General features: G+C 53.1%; 1 protein-coding gene across 17 annotated transcripts; it reads left to right on the top strand.

Moving 5' to 3' along the window:
* Positions 1 to 27,470, top strand: PDE1B (phosphodiesterase 1B). Of its 17 annotated transcripts, none has more exons than XM_042992460.1 (19): positions 11,411 to 11,751; positions 11,986 to 12,209; positions 14,269 to 14,391; positions 14,689 to 14,786; positions 16,604 to 16,717; positions 18,079 to 18,261; positions 18,458 to 18,524; positions 18,872 to 18,988; positions 20,520 to 20,702; positions 21,153 to 21,293; positions 21,703 to 21,803; positions 21,912 to 22,037; positions 22,163 to 22,264; positions 23,380 to 23,500; positions 23,801 to 23,882; positions 24,213 to 24,321; positions 24,799 to 24,929; positions 25,438 to 25,557; positions 26,055 to 27,470. In XM_042992460.1, the coding sequence occupies exons 4-18, from the start codon at positions 14,722 to 14,724 to the stop codon at positions 25,539 to 25,541; spliced, it is 1,746 nt and encodes a 581-aa protein (XP_042848394.1). In that variant the 5' UTR covers positions 11,411 to 11,751; positions 11,986 to 12,209; positions 14,269 to 14,391; positions 14,689 to 14,721; the 3' UTR covers positions 25,542 to 25,557; positions 26,055 to 27,470. The 17 variants fall into 17 exon arrangements, with proteins under 17 accessions (XP_042848391.1, XP_042848406.1, XP_042848394.1 ...); XM_042992461.1 differs by having other exon boundaries at positions 11,411 to 11,611; positions 11,904 to 12,209; XM_042992462.1 differs by having other exon boundaries at positions 11,411 to 11,611.
* The last annotated feature ends 405 nt before the right edge of the window (positions 27,471 to 27,875 follow it).

Here is a 27,875-nt window from a genome sequence, read left to right on the forward strand (position 1 = left end):
CTGGCTGGTCGGCGCCAGCCGCAGGTGGGAAGTGGTTGGGGCGGGCGGTGAGGGGCTCTCCCGGCTTGGGGCTGAGGCTGAGCCGCGGTGCCGTCTCCTCCCTCGGTTCCATAGATTGAGGCTGAGCATGGAGCTGTCCCCCCGCAGCCCTCCCGAGATGCTGGAGTCGGATTGCCCGTCACCCCTGGAGCTGAAGTCAGCCCCCAGCAAGAAGATGTGGATTAAGCTTCGCTCGCTGTGAGTCCCCGGCCGGGCGTGGGGGGAAGGGATCTTAGGGAGCCCGGAAGGGGGTGGGGGTGGGTGGGTAGCTGGAGCCGGGCTGGTGGATTCCCTCCGGCACACATGTTGGCAGGTGCGAGGAAATAAGCGGCCCTGACGCGCAGAGCCAGGCCACATGTGCAAAAGGCATGTGCGGAGCAAGTCGGCCGGTTGGAGAGGGTTTAGGAGTTGCAAAGCTAACGACGCGCCCGTGCCGGTGGACCCCCCGGGGGACACACGCAGCGCGGAGAGGCGGCACGGGATGCGCCGTGTGGCAGGGCTGCAGACGGGCAGCTTTCGGGAGGTGCCAGGCTGACTCACACGTATCCGTGTGCAGGGTCGTGCAGATGTGAGAACACATGTGTGTGCATGAGGGTCCGTGGGACACACAGATGTGTGTAGAGTGATGGCACACAGCTGCAGATCTAGTGCATGGGGATACTTGTGCCAACCTGTGGGTCATATGGGTCTCCGTTGGGATTGGTGGTTTCAGCCTCCTGCATCTTTCAGGGGATGGGGATGGGGGGCGCCCCGTACCTGAGCCCCTCATTTCTCTTGGGGCCTGGAAATCCACTGTGCACAGTAATGATGGGGGACCCAGCTGGGATCTGGAAGAGGGGGGTGGAGCCCCTACCTGGGAGCCCCCGGTGGTGGTGGTGGTGGTGGTGGTGGTGGTGGTGAAGAAAAATTAATTGACAGGGATAAGGTAACTGTCAAAACCTTTTTGTTGCTATATGATCTCCCAAGGATCTCCAAGCACATTTAGGCATCTTTTCTTGTTGTTGCAGGAGAAGGGCACGGGGGGAGGATGGATAAACAGGGAAACAAGGGACTCAGGTGTCCCATACTCCGGTCCCAGGGGAGGGAAGCAACTTTTCTTTCTGTTCCTCAGAGGAGGAGAGGATTGGGTCAAAGACAGACCATGCACCATGTTTATCTCGCAGTCAGACGCCATCGGGTAATCTCCGCAGTCTGTTGATTCTTAATCAGAGAACAAGGGAAGGTGTCCTTCTCCCTGATATGACTCCCAATGGTCCCAGGAAAAAGGCTGTAGATGTTTGGTGAGGAAATGCGGGAACCATAGCCCTGAAACCCAGTTCCTCCCCATTATCCTCAATAGTGAGCACTGAAGCTTTCCATTTACTGGGTTCTGGCAGCGGGAGAGACGGTGGTAGGAGATGGATGGATGCTAGTGATTGCTTTGTTTTTAAAATACTATATCTATGGTAATAAGATGGCCCCTTGATATTGGGTGGGTCTGTCTGATTTATACTGTAGCTGCTCGGAGAGGGCTTAGGGAGAACTGAGGCACAGTGGGCAACAAGGCTTGGCATCCAAATGTGCTTCTCAGTTCCTCTCCTTTGCTGCCTCCAGCCAATGCAATTTGCTGGGCTCTATGAAGCGCAGCCTTGGAATGAGTTCTGGGACGAAGAAATGGAAAACCGGATTGAATTGATTTTTGTTGGGAGGAGCACTGGGTGATTCTTGACAGAAGACGGTGCTCTGTTAATGGTGACTAAGCCAGGGTTGGGGTGGGGGTGGGCAGGTAAGGAAGTGGTGAAAAAGCAAAGAAGGGACCTCATGGTTCATACATTAGAGAATTCAAGGTGTCCCAGGACGGCTTCCCCATAGCGCTCATAGCTCATCATATACTTTCCTTGCCTCCTTTCCAGGTAACGAATGAGACCTGCAAGAGAGCGGGTTTTACCTGTTCACTGTCTCCCACACCTTTCTAACCCAAAGTCTTTCCTGGAAGAAAATTGCTCTTTCTTCCTTGACTATGAGAAGTGCTCACTGGTGAGAGAAGAGGATCCCCAGAGGAGGCACTGAAGCCCAGGGAAAGAAGGGAATAGAAGCAGCTGCCCCTACAGACTGCATTAGCGGAGATGTCCTTACGGGAGATCATGGTGGACAGGGATCGCTAGTCTTATTGATTGAATTATTCTGGTCTTCACTCCTGTCAGCAGTCTGGTTCTTAAGAGTGCTAGCTGCATGTCATAACTTATCCAGAAAAGCCCCGTTTTCATATTATCAGTCACCAGGAATAGATTCTTGATCTCCCTTTCTCAGAGCAGAGAAAGATTTTGATATCAAGGTAGATCCCGAGTTGATGGCTTATTGGATTTGGCCCTGTTTGAATATTGGGGAGGCTTGAATGTGGAAAGAGGGGGATGGACATGATTATCCCATGAGTGGGTTCTGAATAGAAATGAAGACATATGTATAAAGGCCTTGATTCCTCTACACAACGTATCCTATCCCCCCAGCCCCACAACTGTCCTTTCAGTTTCTTTTTTAAAAAATTATTTAATGTTTATTTGTTTTTGAGAGAGAGAGAGAGAGAGAGAGAGAGAGAGCGAGAGCGTGAGCAGGGGAAGGGCAGAGAGAGAGGGAGACACAGAATCCAAAGCAGGCTCCAGGCTCTGAGCTGTCAGCATAGAGTCCAATGCGGGGCTCGAACTCGTGAACTGCGAGATCATGACCTGAGCCCAAGTCACTCCAAACCCTCAACCACCGACTGAGCCACCCAGGTGGTGCCCCATATCCTTTAAATTTCTAATATAGGACATCTAGATTGTCTTCAGGGAGGCTGGGTCTGGTGTTTTTGCCTTGGGTTACAAAGCCCATACAAAGCCCATCAATGAATCTCATTGTGCAGGGCAGTTTCTTCTTGGGAAGGGCATCCAGGACTCCTGTTTCCCACAGTAGGACTCTGCCAAAGATTAACTTAAAATCTGGAAGCTATGAGCTGAAGTGTCTCTAGCTATGGGATTTCACCTCTACCTGGCAGGAAAATTTTCCTAACAGCGCAGACCTGTGAGGGGAGGCACAAGAGAGGCTGGGATAGACAGTCTGGAGATGATGGGTCGAGCAGGGTGAGTATCTCTAACCCTGAGTGAAGGATTTGACTGGACTGCCTACCCTTCTCTGAGACGAGAGGGCCTTGAGGAGTGTAGGGTAGGGTCAGTAGAAGGAGGTTTTCTGTGTATTTTGTGAATCAAGAAAATCTGTGAACAGAGATTGGTTGGCTTGCCATCCTTAGCTCATTCATTCATTCAACAACTATTAATTGACTGCCTCCTGAGGGTCAGGTGACGTGCTGGAGGCTGGGATATACTAGTGAACAAAGTAGACGGTCCCTGCTCCTATGGAGTTTGTAATCTGGAGTAAAGTGCAGTGGAGAGGGGATAAGGCACCCTGTTCCTCATTTTGCTACATCCATCCAAGTGGTAAAGCTCTACCACTCCAGTTTCTGCCTAAACTTTTCCTCTGAGGGGGCCTAGACACCAAGAAAAGCATAGAAATGAATTCTTTCTCTTTCTCCCAGGATAGTACAAGCATCACTTTCTTCTCTCTGTCCCAGTTTCTCCTGGAATTTTACAGACAGAACTTCCCTTTTCCTTTGGGATAGTATAAACACAATCCCTTCCTCTTCTTTCTTCACATGGACTCAGGACTCCCCAGATCTAGGTGCTATGTCCTAAGCTGTGGTTCAAGGTCATTACGGCTGAGCTGGAACAAGGACCCAGCTGGGCATTAGTTTTGGTCTTCTTTGTTTCATCAGAGTCTAGTGTGCTACCTGAAACATAATAGGCACTCAATAAATGCCGTTAAATAAAAGGAATGAACAAATGAATTAATGAGTCTATGTGTACATGTCACGGAGCCCAGTTCTGTCTCTGATTCTGTGGTGCGTGTGTTCCTGCGTGTGGGTGGAGGGGGGTGGGGTAGCAGGAGATAGGGATGGAGGAAAAGGAGATGGCATTGTGTTTTGAGAAGGCGATGTTTGAAAGGCGTGGTGTTTGAGGACCACAGGACGGAGCCTGGAACTGAAGGAGTTGCAGAGAGGATACAGAAACGTTATTTGGGTGTGTGGATGAGATGTATGAGGATAAAACTGTAATGCCTGACATGGGTACATATGTGTCTGGGTGAAGGTTGTGGGGGGGGGGGCAGCTTGTGGAGTCAGACCTCCATGAGGATGCCTCTTTGTTTTCATATTTATAAATGGCATTTGTGATAATAAATATGTCGGGAAGGCATGCACTTCCCTGAATACCCGAAATTGTCCTATGTATGAATGAGATGATGATGATGATGATGATGATGATGATGATGAGTGTGTGTGTGTGTGTGTGTGTGTGCATGCGCGTGGGCATGTAGGTAATGGGATAATAAGTATGTGTGATCTTGTGTATGTGTTTGCGATACACTAACATTTTTTTTTTTTTTTTTTTTTTTTTTTTACAATACTGGGGAGATGAAAAGGGCAGTCGGAGGAAGCTGAGGGACTGGACTGGGTGCCTCACTGATTGATTTATCCCCCCTTGTGTCCTCATTTTGTATGTGACCCACAGAGTGATCTTCAGTGGCTCTTACTGTTTTTGAAAGCTGTGCAGCCGTTCTCCTTTTTCTGCATATGGCTGTGGGGCTGCTGTGAAGATTGCAAGATAAACTGTGGCTCCCTGGATCTCTGGAGAAAAAGCCCCATTTCTCCCAGGCCCTGGCAGGGATGAGTTTTAGTGCCTCCTTCCTCAGATCAGCCAAGTCCCTCTTTTATTTCCAACCATGGCAAAGGGAATCTCTCCTTCCTGGGTTTTCTAGCCCCCCGTCTCACCAATACCTCCCGTCTTTCCATTTCCTTCATCAGCTGTGTCTTGAGTGAGGCATCTCGATGGTAGAAGGTGAAAAACTCTTGCAGTAAGGGAAAGGGAGGTGCAGGGAGGGAGGACATCAATTTAGACCAAAGGAAGAACTTCACAAACCTCTGGTCGGAGCGGGTGGCTGGAGAGAACGAGCATGGCCGAGTGGTGGTGGTGGAAGAACATAGGGAATGGTGGGAGACTTGAGTTGGAGTTCATGTGCCCATGCCGCCAGTTAGTAGCTGCATGACCTTGAAGTCACACGTAGTCCCTCTGATCTCAGTTCTTCATTTGATACCATCCACGTGAAGGTTTGTAGATGGCAAAGTCTGGAGTTCTTTCAGCATTGGAGAGCTTGCTGTGTGAAGAGGCAGGGGGAATGAATGGGTGACCATTGGCTTGGATAGGGGGGGAAAGCTAAAGATTCAAGAAGCAGGAATATGAATTACTTAATGGGTTGAAGTCCCGGTGTCTGGGACATGATTTGGTAGAGTCTTGTTGATAAATGGTTGTCTGGAGGGGTGAGACAGGTGTCTGAGCTTAGACAGTAGAAGACTGAGTGGGGTTGCAGGCTGGCTGTCTTACAAAGGATGTGGGACACTGAAGTCAAAAGAAAAGAGAAGGACTTAACTCCCGTCACCCCTTTTCCCTGTGGGTCAAGCTAGAAGTGGATGGGCCAGTTGTAGTTCTAAGACATGGTGGGTGTGGGGAGCCCCGGGACTGCCACTGGCGAGTTCTGGGAGCATTGGAGAAACTCTTCTCTGGCATTTATCCTAAATTTCTAGGTCTTGTTGGGAGTGATATGATCAGGTATGCCACATCCTATACTAGAGAATCTCTAAAGTCTCTCAGAACCCAAATATCACTTTGTTTGCCCAGAGGCCCCAGGAGGCCAGTTGGAAAGACCGAGAGAGGAAATTCTACAGTGGAGATTGCATTTGCCAGGAGGAAGGGGAGGATGATGAGGTGTGATGTACTGGTACTGGAAGGCCAGGTGAGAGACCCAGCAGGAGAGAAAAGCCTAGACTTCTCGAGACCCCTTTCTACCTGCCCGCTGTCCAGGGAGCCCCTGAAGTCAATGAAGTGACTAGCTGTTTCCTATCTTCCCCTCTTTTTTTTTTTGGCTGCTCCCATCTGACTGGGATGGAGGAGCAGGGGACCTTGAAACAGATCTTTCCCTCTCTTGTGAGTCTTTAAAGGAATCATCAAGGATTTGTTTCCGGCTCCTCTGCTCCCTCTGCTTTCCTCCTCTTTTATTTTTCTTGCATCCTTTCCTCTGTCCCTTCCCTCCTTTGTTCCTGTCTTTCTCTGCTGGGGTGTGTTTTGCTCTTATCTCTTGTCCCACTTCCTCTCTCCCTATTCCCTTTGACCTGGCTTCTCTGGCCCTCAATTCTCCTACCCCTTTCTCACCTTGGCCAGGGGCCAGGCCATCCCTGGGGCCTCCCCCTCCTCTTCCCCCTCCCTGCCCCCAGGAGTGGTGGTGATAGTGCAGGGTGAGTTTGCTGCAGGCGCGCTTTGGGACCACGTTAGGAGTCCAGCCTCAACGGCTGTATTCTGCACCTTCTGCACCGCCTTTCTTTTGCCTTCTCAGTGACCTCATCTTCCCAGCCTCCCTGGGGAGGAAGCCAAGTAATTGCCTTTGGATCTCAGGGGGCTGATTTTCTCAGGTACGGAAGTTGAGTAGCTATTTTCCAACCCTCTTCAGGACTGAGAAAAAGGGACAAAACCAGGGCAGCAGGTGGGGTGCAGGGGAGACACCCAAGAGATGGGAAGTTGTTAGATAATGAGACCCTCCACTAGAGAGGAAGACTTAATGGTCCCTGGGAACTGGGAGAGCATCCTGGGGCTATTTAGTGGGGGCAAAGGGAAAAAAACGTGAAGGGAAAAAAACATTCATTGTTGTCCATTCAATGCCGAGAGGTCCCTAATGCAGGTGCTTTTGCCCCTTTGTCCTGAATATCCACCCCTCCGCCCCCCTTTATCCTGCAGTGGCTTCTCTCCCCTCAGCTCCTGCTACATTTGTGTGAGTCTGAGAAGGAAACACCAGGTTAGGATTCGACTTCAGCATCTTAGACCTGGCAGGAGTCCACTGAGGGAGCCGTGATGAGGTTTTGGTGAAGAAGCAGGCTTGGTGGGAAAAGGGTAGGGTATATCCAGGGAGTGACCTGGGTGGGGGGAGGGGGCTGGGAGAAGAGCGAGAAAGGGGGTGCTTCAGGTGGTGCTGTTGGATACAGCCTGGGTCCTTGGTCAGCAGATTCCATAGCTGCAAAGAGAAGTCAGATTTGCAAATAATTACTGTGGCTGCAGTGGCGTGATTAGGCTGCCAGCTGCTGTTGGCACCATTTAGTTTTGGGAAGGGAGCTTAGCTTCCAGGGGGCTTAGTGATTTTTTTGGCAGGCAAGACCCGAGGGCTAGAGAAACGTCCCTTTCCTTCCTGTTCCTTGGCTTCCCTGCTCCCCTGTTTATCAGCTCTTCCATATCTAATGTGATTGGCTCTCTCCTCTAGGCCCACCTTGTTTGGAAACTTCTTGGGGCCTGAGCTGAGTGAGCACACATCCCAACAGCGTCGCCAAGCTCCCTAAACATGGACCATATCTACCAAACAGTAGCTTTAGAAATTCCAGTCTTGAAGAAATATTATAAATCAGATTGTACCAGACTCACCCTAAAGACTTCTGTGTCCTGGTTGTTCTCTTCCTTTCTGTTCCTTCTTGAAATGCCCAGAAGATTGGCTGTTGTTTTGATTGCAGCAAGATGGAATAAACAGAGATACACAGGAGAACTTCCTGGAAAGTTCATGGAGGTTAGAATGTGACGTTCCTGTGATAAAGAAGAAAACCATCACCCTCCTTTTACATCAGGGTAGGGATGAGTTGGGGAAGCGGTGAGCTACTCAGAAAGGATGAACTTGAACCAGGGAATCGAGACCCAGGCATCTTGTTTCCTGAGTGCCTCCAACCCAGGCACTGAATCTGAGAATCATAAAATGTTCAGAGGAGGGAGCGCCTGGGTGGCTCAGTCTGTTAAGCGTGGACTTTGCCTCAGGTCATGATCTCATAGTTCGCAAGTGCTGACAGCTCAGAGCCTGGAGCCTGCTTCAGATTCTGTCTGTCTGTCTGTCTGTCTGTCTCTCTCTCTCTCTCTGCCCCTCCTCTGCTTGTGCTCTCTCTCTCTCAAAAATAAATAAACATTAAAAAATTTTAAAAAATGTTCAGCGGAGGAAAGTGATGCCTAGAGATGGTTGGTAAGGTTGGGGGGCAGGGCTGGGACTAGGCTCCAATCTCGCTAGTCCACAGTTTTGTGCCACGCTGGAGTATCACACCTGCAGTCAGTCCCTTTCCAAGCTTCCAGCTCACTTTCCCATCCCAGGCCGCCTTCAACATCTGCTAGGCCCCCTGGACACAGGGCATCTGCTGGAACATCTGCTGGGATGTGGTTTGGAGGGCTGGTGGGGTGGTCCACATGGAGGTGGTTAATGAGCAGAATTAAACAATGCAGGGAGGGAGGGACAAGTGAGGCAGAGAGGGAGAGAGAGAGAGAGAGAGAGAGAGAGAGAGAGAGAGAGAGAGATATCTTAAGGATTGGGTCCTGGGAGCCTCCTCCCTCATTAGCTAGCCTTCCTTGGACTCTATTGCCCACCCCTCCCAGTTCCTCCTTCTCTGAAGGGCTGAAGCCTCAGGGAGAGGTGACTCATTTGCCGCCTGGGCTGGGCTGGGAGCCGGGATATCTGGGGTCTTATTGGTCTGGGCTGAGGCTCAAGCGGTTTGGTTACCCTCTTCCTCATCTGATCTGAGCTGTTCTGGGCTTTTGCTAGGAACACCTGTTAGAAACGGCTTCTGGTCAGGAGGCAGAGGAGGAGTACTTTCAGACACAGCATGGGTTGGGGCCAGCCCCTTCACCTGTGCTTCAGTGTTTCCCCAGACCCTCTTCTTCAGCATCTTTCAAATCTCTCTTTCCCTCCCTGCCCCCTTAGTCCTCACTGCTCCTCCTCCTCCTCCTCTCCCTGCACTCTCTTGGTTTCTGTTCTTCTCCCACTCCCTGCCGCCCTCCACCACCCTCCCTCCACCCAGCTCCTCCGTCCAGTGCCTAGAGATCTCTTACTACCGCTGCCATGTCAACCTGAGGCCCACTGCCTCCCAGGATGGCACCCCAGCTCTGCCACCAGGGGGGCTATTTTTATCCCTAGAGCCACCCCCGCCGCCACCGTGCCCAGCCAGCTGCCAGAACTGAGGCTGCTTGTATAGCAATGGGGGAAGCCAGGGGAGTGAGGGGAGCAGCAGTGCTTGGGGAAGGTAGAGATCTGGTTGTTCTTGGTTGCTGGAGCACTCTGCATTTTCGCCACTTTCTGCTTCTGACTGCCTCCTGGCCCCTGTGGACTCAGGAGCCAGGGAGAAGCCCTAAACATCTGGAGTGGTGGTGGCAGGGTGACTGGGGCTTTTCCACACCAGGGGGCCTGGGTACAAGGGTGAGCATAGGAGGCTTTGTTCATGGAGGACTCCCAGTGAACGTTTGCTGAACAAATAACTAACTAAATAAAGCTCTGGGCTAAGGAATAATCTGTGACCTTCATGTATCACTTTATAGCTTGCAAGGTGCTCTCATGCGATCTCATTTGATCCTTGTGTGAATTCTGTGAAGCACATATTACTTTCCCATTTTACAGACAACGAAAGGACCTCAGAGTGTCCTGCCCAAGGTCATACATGGTGACAAAGTCTAGGCAAAAGTCTCCTGATTTTAATTCATGTCCTCTTTCCATTGGATGTAGGTGATTTCTTTGGCTCTTTCAATTTCTGAGATTTTGGAGCCTTGACATCAGCCAGTTAATCCCTTCCCTAACCCTCCCCACCTCCACCCCTGCTCTCATCCACTCCCCCATCTCCACCCCCTCTCTTACACTCCTCTGACCAGAGGCAGGGTTTCCAGTTCTTTGTTTACCCCCTGTCCCAACTCCTATTCAGTGCAGGTGGGGAATGCTGGGAAAAGGCCTGGGAGGGAGGCATTATGCTTGTGCTCCTTGCTATTTTTAAACTAAATTTAAGGACTAAAGGAAAGCCCATGCTGGACGCTGCTGGGGTCATCCTATCTATGCCCTGCCTTCCACCCAGGGAAGTCTCGTTAGCTCAGACAGAAGTGTGGGGTGTCTGTAGATGCGTAGGTGAGTGGATGTGTGTGAAATTGTTCTCCCCAGGAAGGGGTGGTGGTTGGCCAATATCCTTCCTTATTAGGAACAGTTCATAATAATACCAGGCTGGGATGAGCAGGTATGGGATACATGCTGGGATGATGCAGCATGTATGTATGTGGGGTGAGGTGGTCAGCAGTCACTTGTCCCACCAGCTTTGGTTTTACTGAGCAAGAGAGCAGAGGGAAAGAAACCTGCACCTTTCTGTGGGAGGGTTGAGGTTCGTGAGTACTTGACGTGGCAGGGCCTGGAGTTGGGGGTGGGGGGTGGGGGAGCTGCCCTGGCTTGGTGTTTGTTGGTTTTCCAGGCTGCGTGCAGCTGGCTACCACCTTCCTCCACTCCTAGCCCATGCATGTCTCTCCAAGCAAGCATGTCCACAGGCCAGGCCAGTGACTTGTCCCTCATTCCCTGGGTGTCAAGTTCTGGGTCTCTGACTTTGGGTCTAGTCCTTTTTTTCTCTAAAAAACACTCATCAGTGTGTGTGTGTGTGTGTGTGTGTGTGTGTGTGTGTGTGTGTTGCGAGAGCAGAGAGAATGAGATGGGCCCAGAGAGGGTTTCCTTTCTTCCAAAATCTGCAGCAGCCCCGCTTCATGGCTACCGGGACGTACGCCAGGAAACAACTTGTAGATATTTAACCTCCATTCCTCTGTTGCTGTTGAAGCCCACTTCCACTTGTCCCAGTGCTCAGTGAGACTGAGAAACAGCAGGTTCCCAAACTTCATTTGTTTATAATCCTTCAAGGCTTTGGCACAGTGACAAGGTATTTTAATTTCTCTCCGCTTTTTGGGGATAGAGCTGGCGGGGGGAAGACTTCCCGTCATAAAATCCTAGCTCTTGGTCTGTTTCTTCTCTTTTCCCTTTCTCCTGTCATACTCATCCCCACTAGTCCCCTTTCCTCATCTCCATATTATCCCCAGCTCTAAACCCTGGATTAAGGAGAAGGCAGTCGCGCGGGACTCTTCCCTGGATGCGTTTGTCTTCACCCGGGGCTCTCCTCCTTGGCCCCGCCCGGCCCCTCAGCTGACCAATCGCGGCCCCGGTGCGCTTGTATCAGTGACGTCACCTCACAGCCAATCGGGAGGCGGGCTGGGGCTGTACGCGCACGTCCACTTCGCGCCGCAGAGGCCGGCTTCTGTCCCCCAACCTGAGCGAGAGCAAAGCCTGGAGGCGGAAGGGGTGGGGGGTGGGGGGTGCCTGGTCCCAGGCCCGTCCTAGGCTGTCCCATCAATTCTCTTCTCCCTCTGGGCTGGACTGGCCTCTCCCCAGTTCATTCACAGTTATCCCCCAGTCCGCGTTTTCTAGATGAGACCACGGTGGGGGGGGGGGGGGCTGGGAGTGGGAAAGTAACTTGCCCAACCTCTTGGTTTCTATGAGCGAGTCCTCCCGACTTTCATTCACTGCTTGGGCGGGGCCTTCCCTCCCCCTTGAGCGGGTCTCTGGGTGAGGATTCCCCTGATTCCTGGCTTCCATAAGCCCCTCCCCTGTAGTTTCTGCTTCTCATGCTGTCTTGCTTCTGTCCTTTCAGGTGGGTTAAAGCTCATTTTGAAGAATGGCCCCGGAGGAAGACCCTGGGAGGGAGCTGAATCTGCCTTAGCCCCTCCAGGGGTTCCTTGCAGGGTCCCTTCCCCTCCCACGGGCGGACTTCCTCTCCACAACAGGTTCAGGGTGGGTCCCTGGCCCTGTACCCTTAAGCCTTCTGCTCACCCCTTCTCCCCAAAGAGGAGCCCCACCTCCTCAGAACAAGGGGCTGGACTGTGCTATTTCTGTCCTTTCTGGGATTCTTCTGAGAACAGATTCTTGTTTTCGGTCTGATTCAGATGTGAAACTTTTCCCGTGGCCTCTCACCCAGTTGCTGTGGGCTGCTTCTCTGTCTCATCACTCCCTTCTTCCTCCCGTCAGGCCCCTCCTGTTCCCCTCCCCAAAGTTCTCTCTGGTCAGTCGCTCATTCTGCTCAGTTCTGCCGAGACCTGGAGGAGGAAGTTGGGCCCAAGAGGGAGTCATTCCCCTCAGGGGCCCTGGGGCCCTGGGGGCGGCATTTTGATAACTCTGAAGTAGGACACTTTGATTCCCATGGCAAACCCTGTTCCTGTGCAAAGGAGCCACCTCCAGGTCCCCATCCTCAGGTAGGCACCAGGGCTGAGAAGGGGAGAGGGGGGGAGGAGGAGAAGGAGGACAGGTTGCTGTGGGTCCACCACTAGTACTTTGGTGGAGGGGGAGGGATCAAGACTTGATGGCCCCCATATGTGGGGTGTGTGTGTGTGTGTGTGTGTGTGTGTGTGTGTGGCCTTCTCCACCTTTTACACCATCTGTCTTACCCTTCGCCTTATTCTCCTTCCATTTCCATCTCCCTTTTCTTTGTTTCTTTCTTTGTTTCTTCTTCCTTTCTTTGGCTTCCTATTAACGGTGGCAGGTGACTTAGCAGTGCCTCCCCCCTTTCTCTCCTCACCCCAGCATCCTTAGGACCTCACATTCCTCTGAAATCTCCTCATCTGGTCTTAAGAACCCCAGAGGGAAATAGGATTCTTCTCCCAACCCCTAGCCCTTTGACCTGAGGCAGTCCTGTCCTAAGCGCCCACTCACAGTGATTTTTTTAGGAGTGTGGTTGCTGGAAGTAATACAGGGAGCTTTGGAAATGGCCAGATCATCAGCCATGATGATCCAAAGAAATGAAGTGCTGGGGAAGCTGAGCTCTTCTGGGGTGTTGGGATTGTTACTGCCCTGAGCCTTCCCTTTCGGCTGCCTAGAGCTGGGAGAGACTGGGCCTTCCCAGGGGTCAGGGTCTGAGACTTTTCCTGGGGCGCAGGGGCTGAAGGGAAAGGAGAAAGAAGCGGGTGTGGAGAAACAGGGCTAGGGGTGGAGGTGGAAGGATTGCTGGGGAAGCTTCCAGTTTTCCTTAGGCCGGGATGAGGACTGGACAGGGGTGAGCATCCTGTTGTGCAGGGAAAGGGACCCTTTCCTGGACTCTCTGAGGACCGAACCAGAGGGAGTGGAATGATACTGCCATAGGTGGAGAAGTGGGACTTCCTGCAGAATGCTGAGGTGAGGGCTGTGGGCAGGTCTGGGGAGATCCTAACTCCGCAGCCCTGAAGGACTTTAGAACCAAGGCCACTGCCAGGCTGGAAGGGTGGTGTGGGAGAGATAGAGGACTTCAGAAGGGTGACGTCCAGCACCTGGAGCCTTCTAGCTGCCCGAGTCCAGGTCCCCTTCTTGGACTCCCCGTTTGTCAAATGTATTCTTTAATCTTTCTTTCCCTCCCTCCCCGTTCCTTCTGGTGTCTGGATCATGTCGGGTTCAGATTTCACCAGAAGCTATAAAAGAGCAAGATCTAGAGGGGGAGGCAGGAGGAACTTGGAGGGAAGGGTGTGTTAAAGCCAGCCACAACTTCATTCTTCTCTGCAGGCTCTCCATTAGAGTTTCAGAAGCCCTGCCTCAGAGATCTCCATCGTGAGCTCTGGCAGATAACTCCGCACCTGATTCCTCTGCCCCCTCTCCCTTTGTTTATTGAACGAACATTCACTGAGCACGTACTGGGTGCTGTGCTGGGTATAGCAGCAGAATAAACAAAGTCACTGTTAGCGTCGCTAAGGTGCTTACAGGCTGCTATGGGCCGACAGACACGAGCACTTCCTGGTGGCGCACTGAGGAGCCATGATGAAATGGGTTCTAGCTTCTCTCCACGCAAGTTACATGCTGGAGCTCCTTCTGCCCAACACCTTTGGTGTGCGGGGCACAGCTAGGCTCCAGTAGTGTGAGTCGTGGGCTTGCCCGCCTGACTGAGATTGACAAGTTGTGTGACCTTGGGCCAGTCACTTAACCTCCCTCATCAGGTGATTGTGTGGCCCACGAGAGGTTTGTCACTATGAAGGAGAGATCGTGGCCAGGTTCACTGCCCCATTTCCCCTGTTAGGGGGCTTCCTAATCACCAGCCTCCGTCCAAACTAGACTCACCCTTCTCCACCCGGACTTGGGATGGAGAAGGCAGGCGCTTGTTGGATTCAAAGGCAACGGCGGGTGAGCTGGTTGGGGTGGGGCCAGCGCGATGCTGGTCAGTTCATTCCGATTCACATCACGTTTATAGAAACCCATCATTGTGTGTCAGGCCCTTCGCACACATTATTTCATTTAGTCCTCTTGTTGACAGCCCTTCACAGGTGGTTTATCATTATCTTCACTGTTTTACAGATGAAGGAAAAGAGGCTCTAAAAGAAAGGTTCTCAAACTTGTGTGCAGGAGAACCATCCTGGGTGTTTGGTAAACATGTTTGCAGATCCTTGGACCATGACCTCAGAAATCCTGGGTCAGTAGGTGTGCAGGGGGACCTAGAATCTCAATTTTTCACAAGTAGTCCAGGTGATTCTGGTGCCAGTGGTCTGCAGGCCACATTTTGATAGCTCCTGATTGAGAATTAGTCAGTGACTTGCCCAAGGGCTCAGAGCCAAGAGGTGATAGATTTGAATCCAGGATTCCTGCCTCCCAGAACTCAGCCTCGGTTTCTGCCTCGGAAATAGGGGTAGCGATTTCCTCCCAACTCCCTCCCTCCCTCTAGGCCCATTGTGAAGATAATATGAGATAATGTGGGAGAAATCACTTTTTAAAATGTAGAGCTGGCGGCACTGCTAACGATTATGCGAATACATGCAAATGAACACGCGTGGGCTTGGCTGTTCACTTTGGGAGCCTGTGCTGGGATGTTTCAAGAGGTGGGTCGAGAAAGGAAGTGGAAGAACTTTGGTGAGTTTAGTTTTGGGTTTTAAAAAGGGCTGACCAAAGTGGAAGATGAGGGCTGGGGCGGGAATCCGTGAAGAGAGATGAGACCAGAGGCTTTTCTTTCTTCTTGGGTTGTGTGTCCCCAGATTTGAGGGTCCCTGGCCACAGGGACTGACCAGGAAAGGGAAGCCCTGGCTTGTGCCTGGGCTCCAAAGGCCCAGAGGCGGAGCGAACCTCTTTGTTCTGCCATCTCTGGGATAGCAGTCTGGGAGAGGCTGGCTCAGTCCCCCTTCCCAGCTCATTGTTTTTTTATGTTGACTAGCCTCTATCCCACCTTCCTAATGAAGCCCTAGCTGGGGCAGCAGCTTTACTGAAGCTGGCTTCTTTCCTGCCATTTGCACATGCAGCAGGAAGGTCAGAAGTGGGGTTTGAAGATGATCCACTGAGGAAGCTGCCGCATCGTCCTCAACTGTTTTCTTCCTCCCTTTCCCCCTTTCCCTTCTGCCCCATTTGCATTCTGACTGTCTTCATCAGGACTGCTGGCCCCTGAGGTGAGAGTTGGACTGTGACTCTCCCTCTGGCTGGCTATTTCGGGCACCCCCTTTCCAAAGCTGCTGAGACCCCAGGATTCTGGAGCCGCTTCTGTTCAGGAGTACCATTGTTCTCCCTCCCCGGCATCCCTGGGAATTGATGCTAATTTCAGCCTCTGGTCCCTGACTCATTCTTTTCTCCTTCCTGACTCATAGGGTGACCTTGGGTTTCTGAAGCCCCTCTCAGTGGGGAAGTGTCATGGCTACCATTTCACCCCCCACCTTGGTTTTAGGCGAGGCAGGGCAGAGCTGGGGGAAAGAGTGAGAGGGGAATGTTTCTTTGCTTTCTTTAAAATCATCATCTAAAGTCAGAGTTTTGTTGGCTTTGTGGCTGCCTGGGCTGGACTCGCTGGACTTCTAAGAAGTCTCCCACTTAATCTCTGACCCCCAGCACTCACGGGTGCAAAAGATGAGGGATTGTACCTTCAGGCAAAGCATCCCGTAAGTGAGACCCATGACCTCACTCCCACCACTCTGGCTCTGGGGGAAGCTGCTGTGGGGCAGACGTTGGGGATCGGCACAGTCACACATTGCCAATGCTTCTCTTTGGCACAGCATTGGGGAGGCAGGGGTTAATCCTGCTTTGTCCGGGTTGATGGATTCAGGAATCATAATCCATTAGCTCTGCCTGGATGGAGTGAGGCCAGGCGAAAGCATTCAGATTGGTCTTTGTTCTGTGTCTTCGCCATCCCTGACAGGGACGGAGGGGTTGTGGACATGTACCCCCCTCCCTGCCATGACCAAGGGACATAATGGAAGAATCTCGGGAGCTCTTTTGCTTGCTGTTGACCCCACAGCTCACTCTTCTGGGGGAAATTGGCAATCTCAGCTCTTGGTTATCCAGGCTACGAAACAGATCATCCCCAAAACATTGCCCCAGGGGCTTGTACCTACCTAATGGTGCTGCGCTCGGGGCAGTCTGAGCCAGAGTTTTCAGGAAACAGTGACTGAAGGGAGGTGTTGAGAGGTCAGAGATAGGTGGGGATGGTGGGGCCAGAAAAAAGCCCAGGATGAAACTTTGGGGGTAGATAAATTTAATATAGGTAGTGGCAGTAGCCTGGGATGAGAGACACTAGCTATGATGCTTACTGTTAGAAAGAGTAATGATCTGTGGAAGACTGAGGCCGGGTCTGTAACATGCACCCCATCAGAGGGTGTTGTGTTACTACGACAAGGTAGCAGCAGCGTCTGACCGGGCTCTGCGTACCCACCCCCCACAGGCTGCGCTACATGGTGAAGCAGTTGGAGAATGGGGAAGTGAACATCGAGGAACTGAAGAAAAACCTGGAGTACACAGCTTCTCTCCTGGAGGCCGTCTATATAGACGAGACACGGTGAGAGAGCTGCACACACAGGAAGATCCCAGACAGGCACAGTGATCCAGGGTTGGGAGTAAGACAGAAAGCTGGTGACAGAGACGCGTGCCAGGGCCGGAGCAGGATGGGAGAGCAGAACTGTAGATAGAGATGTCATGGAGGTAAAGAAGCAGAGGAACAGATAGGGAGTAACAGAGGTAGAGACAGACACAGGTACCAAGGAGAGAAGACCTTCCGAGCTGGAAGGGACCTTGAAGCTCATGTGGTCCTAACCTTCTTGCCTGGAGGGTGGGGGAGGAATCCCTCTAGACCTGTGCTGCCCAGGATGGGAGCCACTGGTCACAGGTGGCTGTTGAGCTCAAGTATGAATTGAGCCGTGTGTGTGTATGTAAAATGCATGCTGGTTTTCAAAGAGTGAGAAAAAGGATTGTAAAATATCTCAATATACTTATTGACTTCACATAGAAATGCTAATATTTTGGGTGTATTCGGTTAAAGAAATCTTATCATTAAAATGAGTTTCACCTGGTTCTTTTTACTTTTTTATTTTATTTATTAATTTTTTTTTTGATGTCTATTTATTTTTGAGAGAGAGAGAGAGAGAGAGAGAGAGGCAGACCTAGAGGGAGACACAGAAACCCAAGCAGGCTCCAGGCTCTGAGCTGCCTGCCAGCACAGAGCCCAACGTGGGGCTTGAACTGACGAGCTAGGGGATCGTGACCTGAGCCAAAGTCCAGCACCTAACCGACTGAGCCACCCAGGCACCCCTCTTTTTACTTTTTTAATATGGCTACTAAGCAATTTCAAATTACTTATGTGTGGCTTGCATTTTATTTCCGTTGGACAGTGCTGCCGGTCTCCAGGCTCCCTGACAAGGCGGTACCCGGTCCATTTTCTGCTTGAGCACTTGCAGAGTTGGGAGGCTCACTACCTCACATAGTGAGCTGTTTCATTATTGGAGGCATCGGATAGAGAGAGACAGACATTTAAAAAATGTAGTGAGAGAGCACTCCTGAGTGGCTCAGTCGCTTAAGTGGTAAGCCTCTGACTTCGGCTCAGGTCACGATCTCACGGTTCGGTTAGTGAGTTCGAGCCCCGCCCCGCGGCGGGCTCCGTGCTGACAGCTCGGAGCCTAGAGCCCGGTTCGGATTCCGCGTCTCCCTCTGCCTGCCCCTCCGCCTCCGCTTGCACTCTGCCTCTCTCCCTGTCTCAAAAATAAATAAACGTTAAAAAAAAAATGTAGTGAGAGAAAGGCAAGGGAGGGTCAGAGAAGGGAGCGAGGAGAGTTGTTGAGCGGTGGGGTGTGGCTGGGCCCAGCGTCTCTAGGTTGTGGAAGCACCCGCTGTCTTTGTTCTGTGACTCCCCCTCCGGGGCCTCAGGCAAATCTTGGACACGGAGGACGAGCTGCAGGAGCTGCGGTCGGATGCTGTGCCTTCGGAGGTGCGGGACTGGCTGGCCTCCACCTTCACGCAGCAGGCCCGGGCCAAAGGCCGCCGCGCGGAGGAGAAGCCCAAGTTCCGCAGCATCGTGCACGCCGTGCAGGCCGGCATCTTTGTGGAACGGTGAGGCCCGCCCGTGCCCAGCCTCCCTCTGCCTCTAGATGTGACCCTGTCCCCCAGACACCCAGGGCTTCCGGGGCCCCTACCGGACCGCCAGCGTGGCCCCCCTGCGCCCAGCGCGTAGCCTCACAGCCTGCCCCACTCAGACCCCACTTCCCCAACCTTCTTACCTGCGCTTCTTTTCATCATTCGCCCTTAGGATGTTCCGGAGAACGTATACCTCTGTGGGCCCCACCTATTCCACTGTGGTCCTCAATTGTCTCAAGGTGACCCCCCGGGTTTTTGGGAAAGAGGAAGAAGGGTGGGGGATGGAATGCTCATTGGGACTTTCCGACTCTTCATGGGGTGATTTTTGCTTTCCCTTTTAACTGCCATTCCCATGCTCCTCAAAACGACATGTTGCCCACTCCAGAGGCAGACTCCTACGTTTTTGTCTCCTCTGTACTGAGAGATGTGTTGAGAAGAAGGAGGCCCCGCTTCACCACGTCTTTGTCTTCCTGCTTCCCAAGCCTCTGTAAACATTGGGAAGTCCTCCTTGAAGTCTAATTGTAACCCTCGCGGAGGCTGGGAAGCTCCCCTGGGAGTCTCCCTGCCTAGTCTGTTGTTTCCACAGAACCTGGACCTCTGGTGCTTTGACGTCTTCTCTTTGAACCGGGCAGCAGATGACCACGCCCTAAGGACCATTGTTTTTGAGTTACTGACTCGGCATAACCTCATCAGCCGCTTTAAGGTTGGGCAGCATCGGACCCCTCTTCCTGGGCAGGGTTCTCGGCTCCCATCACTCCTATTCTAGAAGATTCCCAACGAGCAGGTCCCACAGGTTCCCTCACTCAGTCTCACCATCAGGGAAGTGTCCCTGTGCCCACCCGCGCAGCCTCTCTTTCACTTGCTCCATCCTGAGCTTCTGACTTCATTTATTGTTTTCGAGGAGAAGATTCTAGGTCTGCAACCTTCCAGCCTAGGGTTCTGCTCTCTCCCGCTTTGCTTCTTTCTCATAACTTGTCCTCTCCAGGCTGGCCCGAGGTTCAGCTCCCTGTGTCAGCTACCCTGCCTCCTGCCTGTGGACACCCGAGGCCTAGAGTCCAGATGCTGTCAGCCTGTGCCCTTGGGACTAGAGTCTCTCCATTTGTTTCCTGGCTACTCCTTCCCTTCCCCCTCAACTCTAGTCTCTGGCCAGGGAGTTTTATGGAGAGGATCAACTCTTGGCGAGGCTGCGTGGGGCTGTCTGAGGGGAGGGAGGGTGTGTGAACTCAGTTTGTTCTTCAGCTTGGCTGACCACAAAGAATACGGGATTAAAGTCCTCTCCAGATTCTGTGCCAGGGGAGAGTGTCTTTGGGGAATAGGGGCTGGAAAAAACCACTTCCATGTGGAAAAACCACACTAGGAGTTGGAGGGTAAAGGGGTTGAAGGGTCACATTGGGAATATTTGGCCAGCGCTTAGGTGGGGGTGGGCCTAGATGTTAGAGCAGAGGAAAACATGAATGTTCTGAGGGGGCCAGGCTGGGGACAAAGGGGTCTAGTTGGAGGGGCCTTTCTCGGAGGGCTTTGGAAGATCGTCCAACCGCCCTCTGCCTCTGCTTCACTGCTATACGCCGTTGGTGCGTGTGAGCCTTTCCTTGACCCTTGACTCCTCATTTTACAACAACTCTCAAGAAGGTTTCCAGAACTTTCCTGAGATGCTCAGTTGAGATTTTCCTCGGTGTCTTCCTGAGGCCAGTCCTTCTGCAGCCTCATTTTCTTCCTTCCAATCCTGCCTTCTCCAGGCCAGAGAACAGCAGGGTCTTCCTTTTCCTAAGCTTTTTCCCAGCTCCTGTTTCTCCAAACTGGTTCTCAGACATACTCCAGACGCCAGGTTCTCCTAAACTTTGCTTCCTTGCCTGGAAGGACTGGTTTTGAGGGACCCCGAGAATAACTGCATCAGGTTGGGTTTGGCCCAGCCCCGGTCCACCGTGCGCCAAGGCAATTAGAGAGAGAGGGGCACTTCCTGCTTTAGTGTTCACTCAGGGCAGAGATTCCAGTTGGAGCCGCCCTTGTCAGGCTCCACGTTCCCTTCCTGGGCACCCAGCCCCTCCCCTGCGTCCCTTCCCTTCCCTCCAGGGACACCATGGCAACGCAGAAGCAAGGGCAGTTGTCATGGAAACGGTCCTTTAAAATTCCCTGAATTTGGGGCACAGCCCTCCGGGGTGGGGGTGGGAGATGTTAGGGTCTGACTGATTAGTGGTGCATCTTCTACGTCTCCTTACTATTGCTCACCTCTACAGAAGCCTGCCCCAGTCTTGAACCTCGCTCTCCTCACAGCCTCAGCAGATCCAGGGAGACTGGTGCAGACACCAGCCCTGCCCTCTGGGAGCCTTGGGCCTTTGAAGGAGGCAGGCATGCTCCAAGGGCATATACGGAGACAACTCACAGTAGCTGGACAGAGCTCTGGCTCCCGGTGCTTGAGTGTGTGTGTGTGGGTGTGGGTGGGTGGGTGTGTCTGGAAGGGTCATCTTATTCTTTCCCCTGAACTTCTCTCCATGGTCTCAGATTGGGGATGGGATGGGGTGGTTGGAAGATAGGAGGGAAGTTTTCTTTTCTTAAAAATCCCCAGGGAAATAATAATAATTACAGCTACTCTTTAGAGAGCACTTACTAAGTGCCTTGTACTTATCTCATTAAATTCAAGGTAGATGGTATTATCTTCATTCTGCAATGAAGTATCGGAGGCACGTGGCTTACCCAAGGTCACAGGGCCAGCAGGCGGTGGAGGCGGGGTGTGAGCCCAGGTTCACCTGACTGCCGAGCTCGTGCTTTCTCCCTGGGCCCCACTGCCTCCTGTAGACAGGCGGCATTGCTGATGTCAGTCCTCGGCTGCGGGCCATTCCTGCAGATCCTCGATTTTCTTCCCACTGCAGATTCCCACTGTGTTTTTGATGACTTTCTTGGATGCATTGGAGACAGGCTATGGGAAGTACAAGAACCCTTACCACAACCAGATCCACGCAGCAGATGTTACCCAGACAGTCCATTGCTTCTTGCTCCGCACAGGGATGGTGGTAGGTGCCCAGGAGATCATTCTTCCGTGGTTTAGGGTCTAACGGCTGCAGAACTGGGAAGTCCAGACTGTACTCCCATTTCCCTTTCTGTCTCTTTGGTTCCTTGCCTTTGGTATCTCAAAGTCTTTACAAAGTCAAATTGGACTTCGCTCAATTCTAGAGAATTCCTGGGTGGACCATAACTTCATGGGCAATGCTGGGGACGTGTGCTGGGATGCAGTGGGAGTGTTGCATGGTGGGGTAAGGGAGGGCATTCCGCCATTCTGGGAGCTGAGAAACCTGCCGTCTTAGCCCAAGAGCTGGCTTCGAAGAATGGAAGGGATGGGCTGAGTGGTATAGCCTGGTGTGGAGGTCTTTGGGCAGTGAAGGGCAGGGGTCAGACCCCTCTCATCCTGTCCCTTTCTCCCAGCACTGCCTGTCCGAGATCGAGGTCTTAGCCATCGTCTTTGCTGCAGCCATCCATGACTATGAGCACACAGGCACGACCAACAGCTTCCACATCCAGACCAAGTGAGGGGTGCAGATGTGGCAGGGGCAGGAGGGGCCAAGTGGGGGTGGGGGCGGTCACCGGAGTCGCCACCTATAGGGAGCTGGGCCTGATGACCCTTGGCTTTGCAGGTCAGAATGTGCCATCTTGTACAATGATCGCTCCGTGCTGGAGAATCACCACATCAGCTCTGTCTTCCGAATGATGCAGGATGATGAGATGAACATTTTCATCAACCTCACCAAGGATGAGTTTGTGTGAGCCGAAGGCGGCAGTGGCCGTCCCGGAGAGACCCCTCACCCAACCCTGTCTTCCTCCTTCCTGGCCCTCCTGCCTCTGGGTGCTGTAGGGGCTGATCGCTTTTCTGCTTCTGTCCATCCAGAGAGCTACGGGCCCTGGTCATCGAGATGGTGTTGGCCACAGACATGTCCTGCCATTTCCAGCAAGTGAAGTGCATGAAGACGGCCTTGCAGCAGCTGGAGAGGTGACATCTGGTGGGGGTGTGACCGGGACTCGGCCAGAGTGAGGGCTGTGTGAAATGGGGACACGTATGTGGGCAATTGGGGTGCCAGGTCTTTACCTGGATGTAGGAACTCTCCTGGCCCCAGGTATCTGAGTCTGTCTCTGTGGCCCTGTGTGTGTATGTGTGTGTGTGTACGTGTGTGTGTGTGTGTGTGTGTGCGTGCGTGTGACACGTGTGTGTCCACGGCCCTGGGTTTATGTACAGCCCAGGCTGTCGGTCTCCTGGAGAGCACTTTGGGCCAGGAGTCTGAAATGAACGTTACAGCCCCTGCAGGACAGCCTTTCCCTGGAACGTTGGCAAAATCAGGCATCCTTTCTGGACTCGCTTTCTTCTCTGTGCAGTGTGAGAGTGACAGGCTTCCCTGCAACGGCTTACAGCCAGTTCCGCTGCTAATAGGGCTATTGAGAGAATCATTGGAGGTTAAAGAAAAACAGCACAGAACAAATGCCGTGATTGCTGAATGTTGCTTAAAAGTGGGTGGGAGTCTATAAATGCGTTTAAGAGAGAACAGACTGTGTGTGTGTGTGTCCTGAAGGTGTGTCCCGTACGGCGTCTCTGTGTGGGACAGCGTGCAGTGTGGCATTGTCGGGGAATAATAATATAACAGTAATAATAATAATAATTGTTACTAATGTTATTATAGATAATAACTACTCAGCACTTACCACGTGCCAGACACTCTACTAAATGCTTGTATGTTGTGTGTCATTTAATTCTCAGAACTACCCTGTGGGGCGGACTTTGTTACTATTTCCAGTTAGCCTTGAGGAAAGTGAAATATGGAGATTTTAAGTAACTTGCTCTGTGTCTCACAGCTAGGGAGTGGTAGGTAGAGTGGGGATTCGAACCCAGGGCCTCTGGTTCCAAGAGCTCGGGCTGCTCCCTATACGTATAGGAGCGTGTGCGTGCGCGCGTGTGTACCTGTGTGGGTGCGTGCACATGCGTGTCATCTCAGAGACCAGTTGAAGTTGCCCGCAAGGATCCAAGGACATGCATGTGATGGGAAGTTAGGAATGGTCCAGGTTTCCTTATCCTAAAAGATTGGTCTCCCTTTGCTTGCCACCTGCCCTGACCAGGATTGACAAGTCCAAGGCCCTGTCTCTCCTGCTCCACGCTGCTGACATCAGCCACCCAACCAAGCAGTGGTCAGTCCACAGCCGCTGGACCAAGGCCCTCATGGAGGAATTCTTCCGCCAGGTAGCATGGCGTCTTCACCCACCCCTGCCCTTCTCTCCCCTTTGTTCTCCAGGTTCGCACTCCACCTCCAGATCTTCGTGCAGCTACCTGCAACCTCTGACTTGATCCCAAACCCCTGGGATCAGATGTCATTTTCCCAGAAGCTTAACTGTAGTTGCATTCCCCTTGCGTCTCATCCATTTCCAGGCCAGAGGCGCTGAAATTCCTCTTCTCCCACAACTCCCAAGCTCCCCCAGCCTCACCCTGGATCTGGTAGTCTGAGGCACCCCCTCCAGCTTTCCCTGCCCTGTCTTCTCCCAGGGTGACAAGGAGGCAGAGCTGGGCCTGCCCTTCTCTCCACTGTGCGATCGCACGTCCACTCTGGTGGCGCAGTCCCAGATTGGTGAGTGTCCTTTCCCATAAGGAGGGGAGTACCGGGAAGGGGAGAGGATGCCTTCTCGGCCTGGCCCAGGGTTGCTCCAAGTTGCCATCCCTCAAAACCAGTCTTCCTATCGAGTAAACCTGTGCTAGAGCACGGGGTCCTGGGTGAAAGGCCTGGGGGTGCAAAGGCAGGGTCAGAAAGGCATTATTCCAAAGGCTGCCCCCACTGGGGACTCCTCAGCCCCGGGTTACCCCATTTTCCATGCAGCAGGGGGTGCCAGCCACACAGGCCCCCGTCCTCTGCCCAGCCCTCCAGGTGAGGCCTCTCCATCCTGCTCCCCCTTCCCTGCAGGCTTCATTGACTTCATCGTGGAGCCCACCTTCTCTGTGTTGACCGATGTGGCTGAGAAGAGCGTCCAACCCCTGGTGGATGACGACTCCAAGTCTAAAAACCAGCCCAGGTGAGGGATGCTGGGGTAGCCGGGTCTCCTGCTTCTGGGGGAGGCAAGAGGGACTCACAGAGAGCCCACGGAGGAGGTACAGCCATGGTGGGGCCGGCGGAGAAGCAGGCTACTCAAAACTTGGGAGTCCCTGATGTGTGTCACACACAGGGGTGAAAGGATGAGACCAGAAGGGTGTGACCCGCACCTGTGGTGCCCTCCACCAATTTTTGTTTCTTCCATTAGCTCTGTCTCTCTTGCCTCTCTGCTAATCTTGTTTTTATTTTCCTTCTAGTAGGAGGGAAGGTGTGGAGAGGGAGGGGTGAAATTGAGTGAAGAGGGCCAGGGACTTGGGGGTACCTAGCAGAGGGAAAGGGAGAGAAGGATAAGTCTCCTTAAGCCTCCTCCTGGTCCTCCTTCCCCTCCACTCTGAGGGCTGGTGAAGGCAGCTCTGGAGTGGGCCGGGTCTCACCTCTCGAGCTGGGGGGCCTGCTTTAGCTTCCAGTGGCGCCAGCCTTCTCTGGATGTGGAAGTGGGAGACCCCAACCCTGATGTGGTCAGCTTCCGCTCTACCTGGACCAAATACATTCAGGAGAACAAGCAGAAATGGAAGGAACGGGCAGCAAGTGGTAGGTACCGTTGGAAGCGGGGATGAGGCCTTGTGGGGAGGGTGGCTGATGGAGCAGTAGCAGGACCATTTTCCTTAAGCCCTGGAGCGTCCCTTTGTGTGACTCCCAGAATTGAGGATGGAGCTAATCAGACTAAAGTTAGATCCCAGGAAAGACTGTTGAGCTGACTGGCCTGGATCATTCTAGAACGGGGACAGGAGAGAAGATAGAACAGCCATATTCCACAACCCGAGGGACTCCATGCATATTGTGGTCTGCAAATGGCGCCCCGTTAGATTTGGGTAACTTGGTGGCCTTGGCTGGGAAATCTCTTCCTTTATGGGTGAATTGAGGGTTGTGAATGTTAGCACGGCTAGAGGGGCTCTCCCTAAGTTGGCATGGGTTGAGTATAGTTCATCTTGAAGGCGGAAGGATGCATGAGAATCCTTTACTTTTCTCTATATACTTTTTGGGTTCTGGGGAAAAATATTTCTTGGTCTGGTCCTGACTTCCTAAATGTCCCCTGCAGGTATCACCAACCAGATGTCCATTGACGAACTGTCCCCCTGTGAGGAAGACACCCTGCCCTCCCCTGCTGAAGATGAACACAACCAGAACGGGAATCTGGACTAGTCTGGGACTGGGCCGGGTGAGCCTGTGTGGTGGAGTGGGGAGGGTCTGGAGATTCTGTAGGGAGTAGGGAGAGCTGGGTGTCTGACAAGGCATCTTAGAAGGGTCATCTCTGGGGTTCAGTGGATGTGAAGTTCTCCCTCACTCTTCCTGGGGAGGAAAATGGAGGAAGTGGACACAGAACTGAGCCAGGGTGTGAGTGGGAAGCAAGGAATTTTTCCCACCCCCTCTGTCCACTCCCTGCAGGAAGGAAGGAAGAAGCTCCTCAGAACAGGGAGGGCCTGAGCAGCCAGCCTCTGTAGCACCTTTGAGAGGGTTCGGGAACAGGGCCCAGTCAGGGTGCAAGATTCTGTGAGGTCGAAAACCATCCCCCAACACCACACCCTTGGCTGGGCACCCTGTGCAAGTGGTTTAGGCACAACTGTATATGGGACTGAGTGGGGGGACCTGGAGAAGGTGAGTCAGGCTGGAGATAAGGCAAAGAGCTGAGCACTGAGACCTCTCCCTCTTTCCCAGGTCCTCAGTGAGTCCAAAGTGTTCGATGTCATCAGCACCATCCATCGGGACCGGCTCCCCCATCTGCTCCAAGGGAGCACGGAGGTTGAGGAACAGACAACCCACCCGAAGGCCAAATGCCAGAGATTGTGGGGTTGGGGGAAGGGCCCCTCCCCACCCGACACCCATTGGGGCACACTTCAATTTCCCAGCAGCAAGACTGGGGAACTTTAGGGTCCCAATGGTCACTGTGCCCATCCCCCTGCCTCTGGACCTGCCCCACCCCCTCCGTGGCCAGATGGCAGGCTGGGGGAGGGGAGCTTCTTGGAGGCTTCCCAGGGCCCAGAGGGGAGGGTCAGAGATGCCAGCCCCCAGGCCCTCCCCCATCCTTTTTGCCTCCAAGTTTCTAAGCAATACATTTTGGGGGGTTCCCTCAGCCCCCCCCAGATCTTAGCTGGCGGGTCTGGGTCCCCCTTTTCCTCCCCTGGGAGGGGCTGGAATAGGATAGAAAGCTGGGGTTTTTCAGAGCCCTATGTGTGAAGAGGGGAGTGGGCTCCTTCAGGGCATGATACCTTTCTAGGGCCTGGGAATGGGGGGGGGGATATCCTCTTTACCCCAGACCTGTACTGCTTCAGCGCCATCCTCAGCCCCCCCCCCCCCTCCCATCCCAATCTTCCTTCCCTCCCATTCTGAAATGTCGACTGGGGGAAAAGAGGAGGCCTTCCCTGGGGTCCTCAAGAACTTGGGATTGGTCTAGGCCCTTGGGGCTTATCACTTACCTACCCTGGCTGTCCTGAGCCCTTTGCCTCCTTCCCCTCCCCTGGGGCCAGGAGGCTCCCATCCGACCAATGTCTGTAAAGTGCTTTGAGGTCTCCCCAGCAAAGCACCTTCAGGATGCATCTTAGGAGCACAGGCAGGAGAGACCAGCTGGGTTGGGGTCAAGGGTGCATGGGGAGGGTGACGTAGAATCCAGTAATCCTGCACTGCTAACAGAGAGGGTCCCTCCCCTCCCTCCCCCTTCCAGCACCTGCCCAGCTGCAGACACCAAGAGGCCCCTCCCCCGGGACAAGTGGAGGGTGGTGGGTGGAAGGCAGGTGGGAGGGACTCAGGGCTGCTGCCGGGTGTCCCCTGAAGACAGCCCAGCCAGGCCCTGTGCCCCTTCCTCTCCTCAGGCTCCTTGAGCCGCCTTGTCCCAGGAAAGGTCCAAGTCCAGGTGACTGCACTCCTCCTTTCTTGTAAATACCAACCATGCATTTGTACAGTGGGCCCTGTTCGTGTGAAGTCCATATCCATGGTCTCTCAGACCTGCCACCCTGACACTTGTCCCTCCTACCCCACCCTGAGTGGGGCAGAGACGCATGTGACTCACCCCTGCCCTGGGTCTCCCAGAACCCTGCTATAGCCAGAGATCAATAAAGAAGGGAGACCAGGCCTGGATGTGTTTGGTGTTCACTGGGTAGAAGTCCACTGGACATCTTCATGTACACGGACTCCTTAAGCTCGAGAAAATCCTGGTGTGGTGTTCTCCCTATCTGATGTGTAGGTGGGTAAGCTGGGGTCTTGCCTGAGAGCACATACTAGGAATGGCAGAAGTGGGACCTTACACCCAGGTTCTTTTTCTCTCCATCAGAGTGCTGCTTCAGTAAGGAAGGGCGAATCTTGCCTTCCCTCTTCCCCTCTCCCCCCTGGAAAGACAAAAGCAGGAGAGGCCTGACTATGGAAGTTTCTTCGCCTGTGCTGGCTTTTGTGTTTTCTCCTGGCCCCTCAGTGTCTAGGACAAGGGAGAGATGATCTTTCCTGGTCCCAGCAAAGGCCTCTTTGTTAATAGCCACTGTGTTCTCC

This window comes from Panthera tigris, chromosome B4, assembly GCF_018350195.1.
Source record: "Panthera tigris isolate Pti1 chromosome B4, P.tigris_Pti1_mat1.1, whole genome shotgun sequence".
NCBI classification, from domain to species: domain Eukaryota; kingdom Metazoa; phylum Chordata; class Mammalia; order Carnivora; family Felidae; genus Panthera; species Panthera tigris.